Source organism: Lutra lutra, chromosome 5, assembly GCF_902655055.1.
Source record: "Lutra lutra chromosome 5, mLutLut1.2, whole genome shotgun sequence".
In the NCBI taxonomy this organism is placed as follows: Eukaryota; Metazoa; Chordata; class Mammalia; order Carnivora; family Mustelidae; genus Lutra; species Lutra lutra.
The window spans coordinates 36,646,735-36,663,474 of record NC_062282.1 but is presented as its reverse complement, the minus strand read 5'-3'; the positions used below and the strand labels follow the sequence as shown (position 1 = coordinate 36,663,474).

Sequence of the window (16,740 nt, the reverse complement as noted above, 5' to 3'; positions counted from 1 at the left end):
ACATCTAATGACATAGAGTCAGACATGATGGTGGTTCTAGTTCTAAAATGACTGGAAAAAAAAAACAAAACAAAACATGCTAATTTAGCCCAGTGGATTTCAGCCCGAGAGACTTTGAACAGACATGGAATCTTGTTAAAGAAGTTATCCTAAAAATTTAGGCCTGTTCTGGGGGGAGGGGTACACCTATGTCTGAAGTGGCTTAGGAGAGAGATGGGATGATGGAGAAAAAGAAGTGACAATAGGAAAGTAAAATTTAGGTCTGGGGTTGGGGAGGGTCAAGATAAAGAATTGCAGAGCCTAACTTACTCTTATCTGTAATTCTTGTCTCCCCAATCCTGCTCCAGCAAATAATCAGTCCCTGATTTCTAACTTGATCATCAACCTTTTCTAACTCATGCTATGAGTTCAGAAATAAAAGAGAAAATTAAATAATGGAAGAAATTCATCCATTCTAGCCCCAGAAGTCTAGTTTCATGATTAGATCACATTTTATTTATTTATTTATTTTAAGATTTTATTTATTAATTTGGCAGAGAGAGAGAGACAGCCAGAGAGAGACTGACTAGAAACATAAGGAGTGGGAGAGGGAGAAGTAGGCTGAGCAGGGAGCCCGATGCTGGGCTCCATCCCAGTACCCTGGGATCATGACTTGAGCCAAAGGCAGATGCTTAACGACTGAGCCACCCCGGCACCCCAATTGAGTCACGTTTTAAAATATACTTGCCGGTTCTGTCTGTGTGTCTGTCTGTCTGTTTCTCTCATGGCTTTCATTCTTTTATAGCTTTTATTCTGTTTTAATCTTCTTTCAAGCTCTCAGTTTCTTTATTTAAGTCTACATTCTAAATAACTTTAAATCAACAGTCTGAAAGTCAAGTGAAGAAACTTGACTTCTCTCTTGCTGACATCTTTTAAGTTAATAAATGGATGTAACATACACATTCTCAAAATTTAAAAAAACAATGTATTTTTCTGAGAGTTTAAATGAGTGATGGTGGCCTAAATGCTGTACCTAGAGCAAACGATGACTTCACTCTCTGACCCTACATAGACGTTTCTTTGTTGTATTTTGAACGCAGGTTTTAAGTAATTCTGTCCTGTTAGTTTAGTACAGACATCAAAACTGAGAAAAATTCTGACTCCTATAACTGCCTGGTCATGATTAAGATTAAGCCGAACTAGTACAAATAAGAGAATTGGCTAGAAGAAAAGAGAAACTGACTTAAACTCAGTTAGCATAACATTTTAGATGGTATATTTTTAAATTATTATAAAATTTAAAATTTATGTTAAAATATACATTGTCATACCCATGACCGAAAATAGAGTGATTGGAGGAGCGAGCATGCAGAATAAGAGAAAAGTAGGGAACATCTTTAGTCTAATAAAGAAAAGCTGCCTGAGTAATCGGGCCTCTCTTAGGAAGAACTGTGCTTTAGGCAGTGTTTGTTTTTATCCATCCCTTTGGTTTCCTTCTGTCCTTGGCACCTGGTATCCTTATATGACCCCTTGGATTTCCAGAGTCCCTAATCGACTAGATCAGAGCACTATATTGTTCCTAGTTTCTCCATTTCTTACCATTGAAATTTGGCCACCTATACTTACTTCTTAGGGCTCTGGTTTTTGATTCGTTGAAAACAGATGGTGTCTGAGTCAGGATGGAGCTCACTGAAAAAGGAGATTTTGCATAGACTGTGGTAAGTGGAATGGGAAGGGGAATCTTACAGAATTAGAACAGTGAGGCCTAATGACTTCTTGTTTTTGCTGCTTTCCACTTTTTTCTCTGTTCTCTGCTTCCTTTCTCAGGCTGTTAACTCCTCCTGAGGACATCCAGTTGTCTTCTTTTGCCTTTAGCCTTGCTTCTCCCATGGTTAATCCCTTTATGGCTGCTCAGTTTTTCAGGAAGGCACCTGGATCGACCCCACCCATTACCCCCCACCCCCATCTAGGTCATTGGTTGCCAGTGAGCCATAGACTCCCTCCCAGAGGTGCTCACTCCTTTCCTCCCAAAGTGTGTCTATAACTGACAGGAACCCATTAGATTCAGAGACTCTTGGCAGGACAGGATTTCCTTCAAAGAGGCCGTGGGCAGGAAGGCAATGCTTGGATCTGGAGCAGATGTTTTGGGACATTTGGGAGTCTTGAAGCTCTCAGACTCTGGGGCTGCCCCGCTGAGTGATTGGCGAGTTTGGCAGCACATCTTGCTTCCTTTAACTAATCTGGTGTGTCTGAGAGACACTGAGGGGATAGGAGGAATCTCAGAATGCTTTCCTCAGCATCAGTAGCACATTTAAAGTCTCTCTTGAGAATACATTCCCCCTTTAGAAATGGTGACTACGTTCTGCCTAAATTCCAAGACATTTTGGCTTCCTGGCGAGGTGTAGGTGAACACTGACCAACATTCATGCCTCTTAGTGTGTTTTATTGATTGCGTAACTTATCTAAAAAGATAGGTCAGCTCTGGTGAGTTTTCCCTAACACATTTTTCTCAGTGTTGGCAGCTGAAAGATTGCTCCCGTGTGTGTCGATGCGAATGGCCTTGGGAAGAAAGAAATCCCATCTCCTGCTTAAGGCGCTGGGGAAGAATAAACAAGGATAAGTTTAAGGAGGCCAGTTGTCTGTCTCTTGGCGTCACATCTTCATCTGAGAAGCCCCAAGCAGCTGAATAGTCCCGATTACCCAGATCTAGTCCCTTTTGCGTTCTGCCTTCTTCCAACACACACACACACACACACACACACACACACACACACACACAACTTCCCTTTTACTCATGAAATTTATTATCCATTATCAAATCTTACTTTCTTATGTACATCCAGCTTTACACGTGAATTTTCTGCATGCAGAGACAGCCTCTCCCCCTTTTCCTATCTAACATCGTTGTAACAGGCGTTCAATGTGACGATGCCTCAGTGAGTTTCAGGGTGTTTATTTCTTTTGGCCGCACATACATCTGCTAGCTCAGTCTTTCTCTGTCTCTTTGCGTCTCTGCTTCTCTCTCTCCTCTCCCGTGCAAACATGCACCGAGCCTCTCACAACAAGTACAGATAAATGTCTCGGAGGGCTCCCAAGTTCAATGTCACGCTGGGCAGAAGTGGAGCAAGAGTGGAGGGAGAGTGCGCGCTGTGCGGGCGGGGAGAGACCCTTTCCGGCCAGCAGAGGGCAGCCGAGGGGAGGCGCTGGCGCGCGAGTGCTGAGCGAAGCCTCGCCTCGCTCGGGCAGCCTCAGCCTCAGCACCAGCCGCGGCGGAGCCCGGAGCGCAGCCACTGAGGGCAGCGGCGGCGGCGGGAGCGAGGCGCGCAGGGAGCAGCGGCGCGGGCGGGAAGCAGAAGCCGCCGCCGCCGCCGCCGCCGCCGCGACGGGCAGCCGGGCTCGCCGGCAGCCAGCTCGGGCCCCTGCCCGCTCAGCTTCGAGCCCCCGGCGCCGGGCGGCGGGAGAGTCTGGAGCCCGCGCCGTCGCCGGCCGCGTCCCCCGGGCATGGAAGGAGGCGGCAAGCCCAACTCCTCGTCCAACAGCCGGGACGATGGCAACAGCGTCTTCCCCGCCAAGGCGCCCGCGACGGGCGCCGGGTCGGCCGCGGCCGAGAAGCGCCTGGGCACCCCGCCGGGGGGCGGCGGGGCCGGCGCGAAGGAGCACGGCAACTCGGTGTGCTTCAAGGTGGACGGCGGCGGCGGCGGCGGCGAGGAGCCGGCCGGGGGCTTCGAGGACGCCGAGGGCCCCCGGCGGCAGTACGGCTTCATGCAGAGGCAGTTCACCTCCATGCTGCAACCCGGGGTCAACAAATTCTCCCTCCGCATGTTTGGGAGCCAGAAGGCGGTGGAGAAGGAGCAGGAAAGGGTTAAAACTGCAGGCTTCTGGATTATCCACCCTTACAGCGATTTCAGGTGAGGACTCCCTGTCGCCGCCCCACCCTCCCTTCCGGGCGCGCCCTCCAACACGCTTCCCCGCGCCTGGGAGGGGGCGCCCGGGGACTCGGAGGGAGGGGCTGCCGGGCGGGCGGGCGGGGGGTGGCGCTGCCGGCGGCTTCCACTCGGGCGGATCCGGCTCGACTCTTCAACTAGTTTCCGCCGAGGGGGGTGGGATGAGGAGCTCCTGTTGCCCGGGAATCCCTGGGAGGCTCGCTCGCCTCCTTTGCCTCGTGAACTTTGGGGACACATCGGGGAAGAAGTCCACGGTGACCCCCAGATGGGAGGATGCTAAGTTGTGCCAGAAAAACTTTTACTTCGGAGAGGAGAGTGTAAGGAAGCGGCCAGAAAGTCGCCTTTGGGGTGACTCCCTTCCTCGGGCTGCTCCCCCAGAAGTGGGTCCCTCAGAAGGGGAAAAAGGCGCTCGTGAGGTGGAGGAGAGGATGGGGCAAGCGGAGACAGTGACTCACAGGTCCTCGCCGTTCCAGCCGCTCTCGCCCCTGGGGAATGTTAATCTGTTTTTCATCTGCTTAGAGGCACTGGGCATCCTCAGCGCGTTTCTTCAGAATAGCGGCTGGCAGGCTGAGGAAGGGCAATTTGCGCTTGGAGAGTCCCTGACTTGAGGTGTCAGTGGAGCAGGCGCTGCCAGGCTGGGCGGCGGCGTGGCAGGAAGCTTCGAGCTCCCGAAGCAGAGGCAGGGGGCGTTTCCAGAGCCCCCTTCCCGAAACCGAGAGACACCCTTTCTTGACCTTGACTCCAGGTCCGTTTCAGACATCTCTTCCCCCGTTTCCCGGCTCGGGGAACAAGGGCAGAGAGCTGTCAGCGGTCAGGGAAACTGCTTCCGAGAATTAAAATGAAGTCGTCTCCCCACCTTCTTTGTCGCCCAAGTATTCTTTCTGTTATAAGCGTGTTTAGAGATTATCGAATGAAGGTCGTGAAGTAGATCCTCTTATTAGCGTGCGCACACCCTGCAGCTCCCGAGTAAGGTTGGGCTTTCCATTGAAAAGGATAAGACTCAGGGTGGCGTTTGTTATTTATTTATTATTTAACCGAACTCTTTCGAAGAGGAATCAGTGGAAGGAGTAGTTGTGCGTTTTAACAGACGTCTATTAAATAGCGAGCAAATAGAGCCACGGAAAGCAGCATTGCTTTGAGCTATGTTTAAGGGAAATTGCCATCAACTCTGTGTCTTAATAGGAGCTGTCCACAGTTCTGAATGACATGGGCTGTGGAAAACCCAACTCCTGCCGCACAGAGCCTTGGAGTGACTGTCTTCCCCTTCTTTGAGATTTATATATTGTCTCAGAAATCAGTAGCCTCTATTATTAATGCATAGAGTGAATGGAATTTAGGAATTGTATCATTTTAAGGTTCTTATTTGCAAAAACATGTAACAAAGTCCAAAGGAAGGCTTGTAAAATCTAATGACTATTTGACATAGTCTGTGTCAAATTAAGAGCTGGACTGACAGAATGTTTACATTAAGAGGACCTACTAAATAATCAATCATGTTTCCTTCATCAGGAAGATACTTATAGAAGCAAACTAAAAAATGACCTTGCTTTAAGCTGTATTAGATTGTCATGTTCTTTAGAATTTTAAAGGTTAACATCAAGTGTAGAATATTGTCTCTCCCTCCATCCTCAGTGGAGATATGTTGCAACCTATTACCTTTTTATCATGAAAAAAGTTTACATGGAAACAGCCTTTAGATTTAATAGCAAAAGTAAGCGTGGTGTTTGCAGAAATCTATGTGGTTCACTATTCACATGCAAATAAAATGCTACACTTTGTTTATTTAATTGTACCTCAATTAAGTGACCACTCTTGATTACTTATAATACTTTTATTTTCTTGAATAATGTGAAAAGAGATTACTCTTTTCAACATGGTGGCATATATTAAAAGATTAAACTTTCCCCACCTACTGGATAAAACATTGGGCCAACTTTCAGGAATTGGAATGATGCACTGGTATCTTTTGAATGAATGAAGTTCATAAAATCAAAGATTCTCCACATTTTCTCAAGTGAGTCATCTGAGACAAAATATCTGTTTTAAAAACAAAAAAATGTTACTAAATAAATAAATTGAAATCAGATGATGGTTTATTTTTATCATACATTTCAAAGAAAAGAGAAATGATTAAAAAGTGAGGTAATACTCTAAACATAAACTGCAGTGTGGAGTAGTTTGTGATATTTGATTTTTTCTTGCATCACTGGAAAAAGGAAATGACAGACATAAAGTAAACAATGACTAGGTTTAGGTTTTTAACTGGAACATATGTAAAAAAAGATAGATTTTAAAACTCGTAATTACAATATATACCAGTTTTCTAAAACAAAAAACTAAGGAGGTAATTATGTATATACTTAATTGCATGTGTTAAGACGTTTAAATCTTATTATTTCATTAATATTTTTATGTGCTCTCAATACCAGTAGAAGATTTCTCAAAACCTTTAACATGTCAGAATAATGTAATGACAAAAGCAGAAATAAGAGAGATAAAATTTTAACAGTACTTTTTTTCCTAAAGGAGAAGCAATATGGGAATAATCTCTAACATAATAGAAATGTTGTGATTATGATCTGTTCACCACCTCAGGCTCCTTCCTGAGAAAGACACTTTAAGGGCAGAGTTTTGCTATGATTCATAAAATGCCACACTTATGTTCAGTAATAATTTAGCCACTGAAAAAGTAACACTCAAGAATAAATTTCCAGGGAGGGATGGGGAGACACGGGAAATAAAGAATTATTATTATTTTTTTTAAACTGATACTCTCATAAGCTTTTGCATGGCCAAGGAAGTTTACTGCTTCTGCTCTTCGGTCAGCCCCATACTGCTGCATGCAGTGTGAGCCCGCTACACCAGGGCGTGTCAGGACTTTAACACTGTGCTGATGATCCCCTTTCCAGGATGACTTCCAGGGCAAGTCCCTTTCCACTTCCCTCTGGTGGCCGGGCTGTGCTCCCACTGAGACTCCCACAGAGCTAGCTAGGTGCTTCTCTCACCTTCAGGCCCAAGAGAGCCGCTGCTGTGTCTGGCAGGTAGTTTTCTCCTACCTCCGGTGTAAGTAGGGCAGAGGCTCTGTATTTCCCTTCTTTTTCAGGAGAGGATGATGTTAGAAACCTTCAGGGACTACAGAAGAGTCAACTATCAAATACTCCCAATACCAATAGAAATAACTGGGTGGCAGAAAGGGAAATGTGATGATGGAAGCAGAGATCACAGTGATGTCCCAGGAGCCAAGGAAGGCATTCAGTGTCTGAAAGCTGGAAAAGGCAAGGAGTGGATTCTCCCCCAGAGCCTCCCGAAAGAATGTAGCCTTTGATTTTATAGTCTCATAAGATTTGGGTTTGTTTTGTTTTTTGCAAATAATTGGGTAGGAACTAGGGAGTTTAGTAAAGAAAATCTTAAGTTTTTGTTTATATCATGGTATATAATCCCCCAAACTAGGGAAAATACAGTTACTTAAAAAGTAAAATTACCCTGATCTTTGTGTAGTGTGGATGTGGTCTCAGTCTTGCTGAGTTTCATATGCACAACATACACAGAAACAAGTATCTAATTAGGAGCTTAAATGTGATTTTTTTTTTGATACCATGAACAATGGTTATGTATTTATTAGCTAAAATTTTACCTTTTATTTATTTAATAAAAAATTGACACTGGCATAGCCTTGTGCTTTCAGAGCCAATCCATGGTTCCGACACAATCATTCAGATGGTCTGGAAGAGCAGAGTATGTTTGCAGATGGTTTTTATTATTTGAGTAATTTACCTTGAAAGAATTTATCACCAGACTATTTGCCATTTCAGGGATTCTGACATTATTTTTCTGGATCACAGTTATATAAGGGCTCTTTTATAGTTAATGCTCCCATTTCATATATATTGTCAGCCAACATCTTGCCTCTGGCAAGGGAGGAGATTTTATATCTTGACTTATTATTTTTCCTGCTTCTCATCAATTAGTGCGTATAACTGTAGGAAAAGCTTACTGTGTCCTAAGGACATAAGGACTCTAGAGATGGGAGTCACTTCCCGAAGTTGTTGCCCTTTCTGGCCTTGGTTCTCTGCCTGTGTTGTAGCCGCAACAGTGGTGATGTCAGAGGTTACTGATGTGTTCATTAGTGGAGGGAGGCTTCACCCATATTACACAGTAAGTCAGAGAGAAACCTTTGTTTCCAGGAGCTTCTCAGGAAAAAACAATTCAACCTTCTGGGCTTAAGGACTAATTAGCCTACTGTTATGCTATCTTTGCAGTCTGCACTCTCCCAGCAATGCTCCTCTTATTTGCTTTGCATATCAACGCAGCCAAATTTAACCGTAAGGATTTATTTTCTCTGTCAGGTGCACCTTTTATATCTTATAAATTCAATTAAGTTTTTCTTAGTGGCTCTAGGCCCAATTAAAGTGAAATTATTTGAAAGACTTGCAAGTATGAATTTCTTCCATTACTTTTTCTTAGTATACAAGTTACAAAGCTAAATTTTATTTAATGTTTCACTATTTCATTGCACTTGATAGATATGACAGTGCTATTATACTACTAAAATGCTAAGAGAAGTTTTTCATTCTTTTCTGAGCAACTTTCCCTTTAAACCTACTTTTAGGGACTTGGTATTAATTGAGAATCTTTGGACAGATTTGTTTTCAGCAATTCATATTGAATTATGTGGACTTACATTTATGAACTTGAATGTTGATGAGTAATGCAAGAATTTTAAATGCATTTGAACAATTTAGTACTTATTATCAAGAGTTCATTTAACAAAATCTAATTACACTATATCTACTTGGTCAAAAACCATACACCGAAACACCACCAACACCAAAAAAAGCAATTTAAGTAGTATTTGTAATTCTGCATTATTCCACTTAATGAACTTATGTCCCAGAGTAAGAGGCAAGCAAAGTATATCTGATATGTTGCTCATGCGAACAGTTTGCCATTCTAAGTGTAATTCTTTTATTTAGAAGATAATTTACTTCATGACTTATAGGCAAAAATTGAGTTAAGGGTGAGGACTTTCAAATATAGTTTCTTGTAATTACAATAAAAATTGTGGTAGACCATAGCCCTGCATGAAGAGTACTGAGTGTTGTCTGGGTCTGTGACAAATTTTCATTTTATCATTTTCTATAAAGAAGTAACAAACTACGAATTAAGCTGACACTATATTTTAGCAGCAGAGGTGGTGGTAATGAAGAAAAAAATCTGCATACACTAGGAAAAAAAACTATTTTCACTTGCACTAAGTACGTTTCTTTTACAAATCATTTTCTTTGTGAAGTCATCTTGATGTACAACTTACCATTATTTTTCCCTGGGGGGGGGGGAATCAAGGGACTATGGCGATGCTTCCTGGTGCATCCTGGAATTATCTTTGTTTTTGCAAAATAAACTGTCCTGGTTCTATTAATTCTCTGTGTTGTGTCTGTGTGTTGTGCATGTGGATAGAAACTATTCAAGGGACATCTGTAAACAATTATGTGTGCATAAGCATATATATTGACATTGATTTTTTTTTTTTAAAGATTTTATTTGAGAGAGAGAGAGCATGAGCAGTGGGAGAGGCAAAGGAAGAGGGAGACTCCTTGCTGAGCAGGGAGCCTGACAGAGGACTCACTCCCAGGACTCCGAGATCATGACTGGTGCTGAAGGCAGATGCTTAACCCATTGATCCACTCAGGTGACATTGATTATTTTTGAGTTGAGGGTTTATCTGACACATTTCACCCAAATCCGAATAACAAAAATTGATGGGATGACCCTTTTCAAGTTTATTAGTTAATTTGTCCATAATATCCTTGAACCATTTTACCTAATAACTGACAACTCAGTTAAAGTAAAATAGTAGAATTATATATGTCCCGGGTTTACCGTTGGGCCATCTTATTAACATAGACCTGTTTTTAATTTTCAAGACATTAGGTATAACGCTAAATTAGTAAGGCTAATTACACACATACAGAATTAGCAACTATTTACAAATTTTATACATTCATGTTAAATAGTGCTGCTGTGAACATCCTTGTGTGTTCCTCTTCATTATAAAAAGGCATAGTTCAGGGAATGGAATTCCTGACTGAACATTTTACAGAGTCTATCCATGTCGACTTTACCAATTTAATTCTGCCACCAGTTGAGACACTTTTTTAAAATTAGGAGCGATGTAGGTTTACCAGTGTGGTTGATATTTCCGTTGAGATGTGCATAAGCAGTTTTAGGACAGAAAGTCAAAACTGTATTCTAGTCATCATAGAGTGGGAAGAGTGATCTTAAAAAGCAAATATCATTTATTGCAAATAATATCATGCTGCTTAAAACCCTTTGGAGGCTTCCTATTACTTTTAGAGTACGTTTGAGCTATGAGATGAACTACACAGTCTTGCACAATTTCAATTTATCTATGTAACCTTATCACCCACAACTTACTCCCTCACTGTTTTCCAGCCACTTGGGTAAATTTTCAGCTCCTGCAGTCAGCTGAGTTCTCTCCTGTCCCAGGGATTTTGATGAGACATTTAGCCTCACTGCCTAAGATTCTCTTTTCACTTTTTGTCATTCTCCATCACAGTTTCTCCTTGTCATTTGGCTTTCATTTTAATCATTATGATCACCCTCAACCTTTACCCATATTTAATTTTCTGAGTCTCATTTCATTGGACTTTATAATCATATATATGCCCCTTAGCTAGAATTTAAGTTCCATGATGTCTTCAATATTATTCAATTTTATATTCCTAATGCCATAAAAGTACACATAAGAGATTTTTCCCCTGCTTAAATGTTCTCAGATGCATTATTTTTTAAACAGCTTTTTTGAGGGGCACCTAGGTGGCTTAGTTGTTGAGCGGCTGCCTTTGGCTCAGGTCATGATCCCGGGGTCCTGGGATGGAGCCCCACAGTAAGCTGAGGCTCTCTGCTCAGCAGGAGGCCTGCTTCTCCCTCTCCCACTCCCCCTGCTTGTGTTCCCTCTCTCGCTGTGTCTCTGTCTCTGTCTGTGTCAAATAAATAAGTAAAATCTTAAAAAAACCCAGCGTTTTTGAGGTATAATTAAGATACAATTCTCATTTAAAGTGTATGATTGAATTTTCTTTTTCTTTTCCTTCTTTCTTTCTTTCTTTCTTTCTTTTTTTTTTTTTTTGATATATCCACAGAGAGTGGTACAACCATTACCCAAATCAATTTTAGAAAATTTTATCCAAGTAGGAACTCATAAATATCCATTAGCACTCATTTCTGTTTTCCTTCTCCTTCCCTTCCCATAGCTCTAAGCAACCACCAATCTACTTTCTGCCTCTAGAAATTTTTTTTTTTTCTGAACATTTCTTTTCAATGGAATGCATGTAGTCTTTTGTTATTGACTTCTTTCACTTAGCATATTTTCAAGTTTCATCCATGTTTTGTAGCGTGGATACTTTATTTCTTTTTTTGCTGACAATTATTCTGTTGTGTGGATATACCAAATTTATCCATTCATCAGTTGATACACATCTCTACTGCTTCTACTTTTTGGTTATTAAATACTGCTGATATGGACATTCTAGAACAATTTCTTGTGCAGAGATATATTTTCATTTCTCTTAGAATTGAAATTACTGGGTCAACATAACAGACTTTTAACAAATATTACTGAATAAATGAATGAAGAATTAGTCAGCAACTGGGAAGTGCACACACTTAATCTTAGCATTAGTAAATCCAGTAAAGCAAGCTATTTCTTTCCCTATAGCAATACCTACCATCTTCTCCCCACACTGCCACCTGCAAAGACGTGTCACAACTATTACATCTCTGCCCAGTACAGGTGACTAAATGAAACTGCAGGGAGGTTAAGCAGCATGAACATGGTGACATAGATAGATCGTTAAGAACTGGGCCAGGAATTCAGCTCTTCTGAATCTTAATTCTGTCGCTCCAACTTTTACCTGAAAGGAAACAAGGCTACTAGTATAAATAATTTGAACCTGCAGGGAAACATTATGGGTTAAACCTAATTATTTATTCTTCCTACTTGTAATCATTCCAAAACACTTTGAGAAGACACACAGATACAGAAATAAATAGAAGAAAGAGGAGAAAGCAGAGGAATAAGAGATCTCAAAAACATTTTGTTAAATAGAAGGCTTATGGAGAAATTATATTTTACTTCCACAGTCCTTCACCATTGAACCCCAGAAGTGTTTAGGATGTGAGGTACTTATTAAGAAACAGTTTCCAAAAAAGCCAGGCTGAAACCAGGAGGATTAAATAAGGGTCTTCGTAGTGAATACAGAACTCTCAGTCTGGACATTAGAATGCTTGGAGCCAGGTCAGTTCTCCCCAAGCAGGAAACTAGAGAAAAATATATCCAATGGGAGACATTTCAAAGCCTACAAATTCTTATTCATTATCTAATGACTTTGCAAAAAGCCTTACTTATGTACATAGAGAATGTAATTACATTTTGTTGTTCTATCGTCTAATATGATCTGTAAGCAAAAGACTATGAGTCTTTTGAGGAAAGTCTCCATTGTAAGAGAGAGAGACTAAATCAAAGAACAAAAGAAAGTCCAGAGAACAGAGAGGCATTTGGGCTTAAGGAAAATTACAACTTGATTTAAAAAATTATCTGTGAATTATATCTTTGGAAGATATTTTATGTATACAGTAAGAATATGCTATGAAAAGAGTATCCAGGAAGTTAAAAAAAAAAAAAAAGCACTCAGGTGTTGTAAGTTGGCACATAGAGTTTGGGAAACCTCTCAGAATTAGGGCAAAAAAATAAAAAAGAATAGAAAATATAAGCAAAATAAAGGATAATTTATAAGGTCAAAATCTATAAAAAGAGTTTCAGAATGAGAACAAAGTGTGAAAATGGACATATGGAATTAACAGAGACATTTTAAACAAAATTTTCCAGATAGCAGGAAATGAAATGTCTTTTCTGAGAAACTCACAGAGCGCTCACCATCATGAATGGAAAAGACCCCACCAAGGGTTATCACACAGAAGCTTCAGAACACAATTAAGTCAGAAAAAAATACTAAAACTTTTCAAAGAGAAATTTACATATCAAGAAGTGGGAAAGCTGGGCACCTGGGTGGCTCAGTGGGTTGACGCCTCTGCCTTTGGCTCAGGTCATGATCCCAGAGTCCTGGGATCGAGCCCTGCATCGGGCTCTCTGCTCAGCAGCGAGCCTGCTTCCTCCTTTCTCTCTGCCTGCCTCTCTGCCTACATGTGATCTCTGTCAAATAAATAAATAAAATCTTAAAAAAAAAAAAGAAAAAAGAAGTGGGAATGCTACTGTAAGGTAAATGATAATGTAACAGTCTACAAAATTCTGGGCTTTAGTTTCCTCAATTAAATAAGGAAAATAATATATGTATCTTATCAGGTTATTGGAGTGATACATATTTTATGTTCATATTATAAATATTTTTATAGTATCTGGATACATAGTGCTTAGAAATGAATGCTCTGCACTTAATGCTGTCTGTTAGCTATTATGAAATTAAAATTGAAACAATTAAGGAGTGTAAACTATTTGAGAAAACTCTTTGTGCATACTTAACAACCTTTAGAATTCTTTAAAGCAAATGTGTCTGTGAAGGCAGGGCCATGTAAGTGTTAGGCTGTCGTTTCTTTATCTTAGAAGTCTGGGCAGCGGAAGCCCTGATGTACAATGGCAGTTTTTGTGTGTGCTATTGGAAAACTTCTAATGCATCCTCTATCTGCAACATCTTCTGGATATACCATTATCATCTTCTGAGTTGGTATAGAATGCTACAGTATTGAACATTTAGAATAGCTTTTAGGGAAAATTCTGATGGTGTTGAGTTGCATATATTCCTTCCTGTTAATCTTTATTTTCATCAGAAAGTGCCATAGTTAAACCATTTGGGATCTTATTTCAAACCAGTTAAATGTTATATATGAGCCAAATAAGATGATTCATAACTTGCTAAATTCTTTCATTTTTTTATTGTCAAATTTAATAGCCTGTGAAAAATGGTTATTTGGAAATACAATTTAAGAAAGACTGCAAATTTAGAAGAATTGTTTTTTAATCTTTTTTTAACATAATTTTATAGCAGATGTCACTTATTACCCTTGCAGAATGTGTTAGCCTTGTTTTTTTAAAGAGAATATACCATATTAAAAATTATACACTTTGTGGGGTGCCTAGGTGGCTCAGTGGGTTAAGCCTCTGCCTTCAGCTCAGGTCAGGATCTCAGGGTCCTAGGATCAAGCCCCTTATCGGGCTCTCTGCTTGGCGGGGAGCCTGCTTCCCCCTCTCTTTCTGCCTGCTGCTCTGCCTGCTTGTGATCTCTCTCTTTGTCAAACAAATAAATAAAATCTTTAAAAAAAATTATACAATCTTTGTTTTTTGAGAGATGTGAGCAGAGGCTGAAAAAAATGAATACTGAATGTTATATTAGTGGTACTGATAGGGAAAATAGTATTCCTTATTTTTTCTATAGAAGAGTTTTTCATTATTTAAATAATTATTTTTAAAGAGGTTCTTTGTTCTGATCAATACATTTGTTATTTGTTTTGAATAATCATGTAAATTAGTTTGAAGATTAGAGATGGATATATTATCTGGGATTCAGATTTTTTTTTTGGTATAAAAACAGCAGAGATATATGCTGACACCACCTAGTTATGGTTGTACATGTATTGAATAATATAAATAACCCAAGAATTCTATTACCTGTAATTATTGATTATACTAATCTTTCATGCCTATCCATTTAGTGACTCTTAGGTTGTCAGGCTCATAGCATACTTTATGAATCAAATGAAAGCTGGGGATCCTCTGTCCTAGAAAAGTGCATATATTCACAAAATTTTGTCTGTGATTTCAAGAGCTTTGTGGTTCCCTGCAAGCACATTTAGTTTTGGATTCCAGGTTAAGACTTACTAAACTGTTTAACATTTTCACACAGAAATATGATACTAAATACAATGGGTAGAAGACACCTGGAGACAGAGTCTTGTTTGGAGAAGCCATTTAAGAATTAGAACTGTAGCTAGAAAGACTTGTCTTGAGATGGAGAGAATTCCCTGTCAACCAAGAATTTACTCCTGGGGCTAGATACTTGATCAGCAGGGATTGAATAGTCCTTGAAAACGCAAGAAGGGACAAAGTTATAGCTAGAAACCTATTTGGAATGAGAAGACACTTAATTATTTTTTGCAAATGATGTTTACCTGCTTTAAAAAGCTGATTAAACCAACTGATAAATGATCAAATTAACTGCAAAGTTCAGTAGGATGACTGATTATAAGATAAATATGTTAAAATATGTCAGCAACTTTCCTACATATTAAAAACCATGATTGAGGGTTTATAATAAGGAGAGAATCACTGACTACAAAAGCCAAAAATATGAACTCTATACCCACATTTGAAATTTAAAAAAATTTGAAAAAAATTCAAATCACTATATAAAAGATAAGTTATATAACAAGTAGTATTAATCAACTAAAATAGTTAAATAAAATCCATTTTCATCAGTTTGCAGTAAAAATTAAATCCAAATAAGTTTAAGTTTATAAAAGGTAAAAACAACTGAAATCAGAGTTCCTAGAAAAATATTAAGCAATTACTTATTAATGTTGCCATGAGGTATAGCTTTCCAACATAGTACTCTAAAGACTGTGTAAAGTGTTAAAACCTTTCTGAGGGTCTGTTTGACCTTAGAAAAAGTTCTTGAAAATGTATAAGCTAATAAATTATCTTGCAGAAAAAATATGACACATTCATGGATACAAGGAGGATCTCTATAATATTTTTCATAGTAGTAGAAAGATGTAAACAAGTATAAACCTGAGTAAAATTTCAACCTTGTCCAAAACCCTGCTTAGCAGTTATTCCCTATATCTCTGCCCTGTTTTTACTTCATAGAACTTTTCACAATTTATTATGTTATATGAAATGTTTTGATTATCTAATTTGATTTTGATCTTTCCTCACCTATAATTAAGCCTCACTTAAGGGCTTAGCTATAACCCCTGTGTAAAGCACTGTATTCCCAAGCCTAGCTCCATGCATGGCATGAAGTATGAACTCAATAAATATAAGTGAATGAAGAAATTTAGCAATACCATGCTCAGTCTTGGTTTTCATACATGGTTTTCAGCAACCAGGTGGTCTTTTTCCCTATATTTCCTACAAAAAAAAGGGAGTATTTTAATTTATGCAGATAGCCTAACCTAACACACAGAAACCTGTATTGAGAAATAAAGTTTGAAGCTATTTAAAATAATATGCTTGCATACTTGTATTAATTCAGTTTACTGTAATGCTTGTTTTTATGTAGTTTTTAAAAAAATTGGAAGTACATGTTGTGGATATCTTGGGATGACTCTTGTTTCACAGCCCCGGAAATGCTATTTAAATGTCACTGCCTTTGAAATCAATCCTATCTTCATCAAAATAAAGCTGAAAATATATCTCTTTGGGCACTGAGATTAAGAAAAGGTAACATTACTTTTTTGTATGTATCATGGTTTTTTTTTTTTTTCTTTTGCCAAATTGTGTTGCCTTGGTATAACAGTGCACATTTCAAGCCCTGTTGTATGGGGATTGGAAATTAACACTGTCTCTATAGATATAATTAATAAAATATTGAGTCAGTATTTTGAACTTCGACTCTGTGGTAAGTAGGTTCTTTTATTGTGTTCACCAAACTTTAAAAAAAAAACAAACAAACCCAACCAGAATTTTTCTGAATAAGCACTATTAAATTGATCCTTGTGTCTTGTTAGTGGAAAGGGTATCATAGATCTTGATATAAGAAAATTGAAGTTGACATAATTTTTAAAA

General features: G+C 39.4%; 1 protein-coding gene across 1 annotated transcript in view; it reads left to right on the top strand.

Moving 5' to 3' along the window:
- The first annotated feature begins 3,351 nt into the window (after positions 1-3,351).
- Positions 3,352-16,740, top strand: part of HCN1 (hyperpolarization activated cyclic nucleotide gated potassium channel 1) — a 416,455-nt gene continuing 403,066 nt past the window's right edge. Inside the window, exon 1 of the mRNA XM_047731377.1 lies at positions 3,352-3,887. Within this exon, the coding sequence (XP_047587333.1) occupies positions 3,481-3,887 (407 nt within the window). The 5' untranslated portion in view covers positions 3,352-3,480. The remainder of the gene's footprint in view (positions 3,888-16,740) is intronic.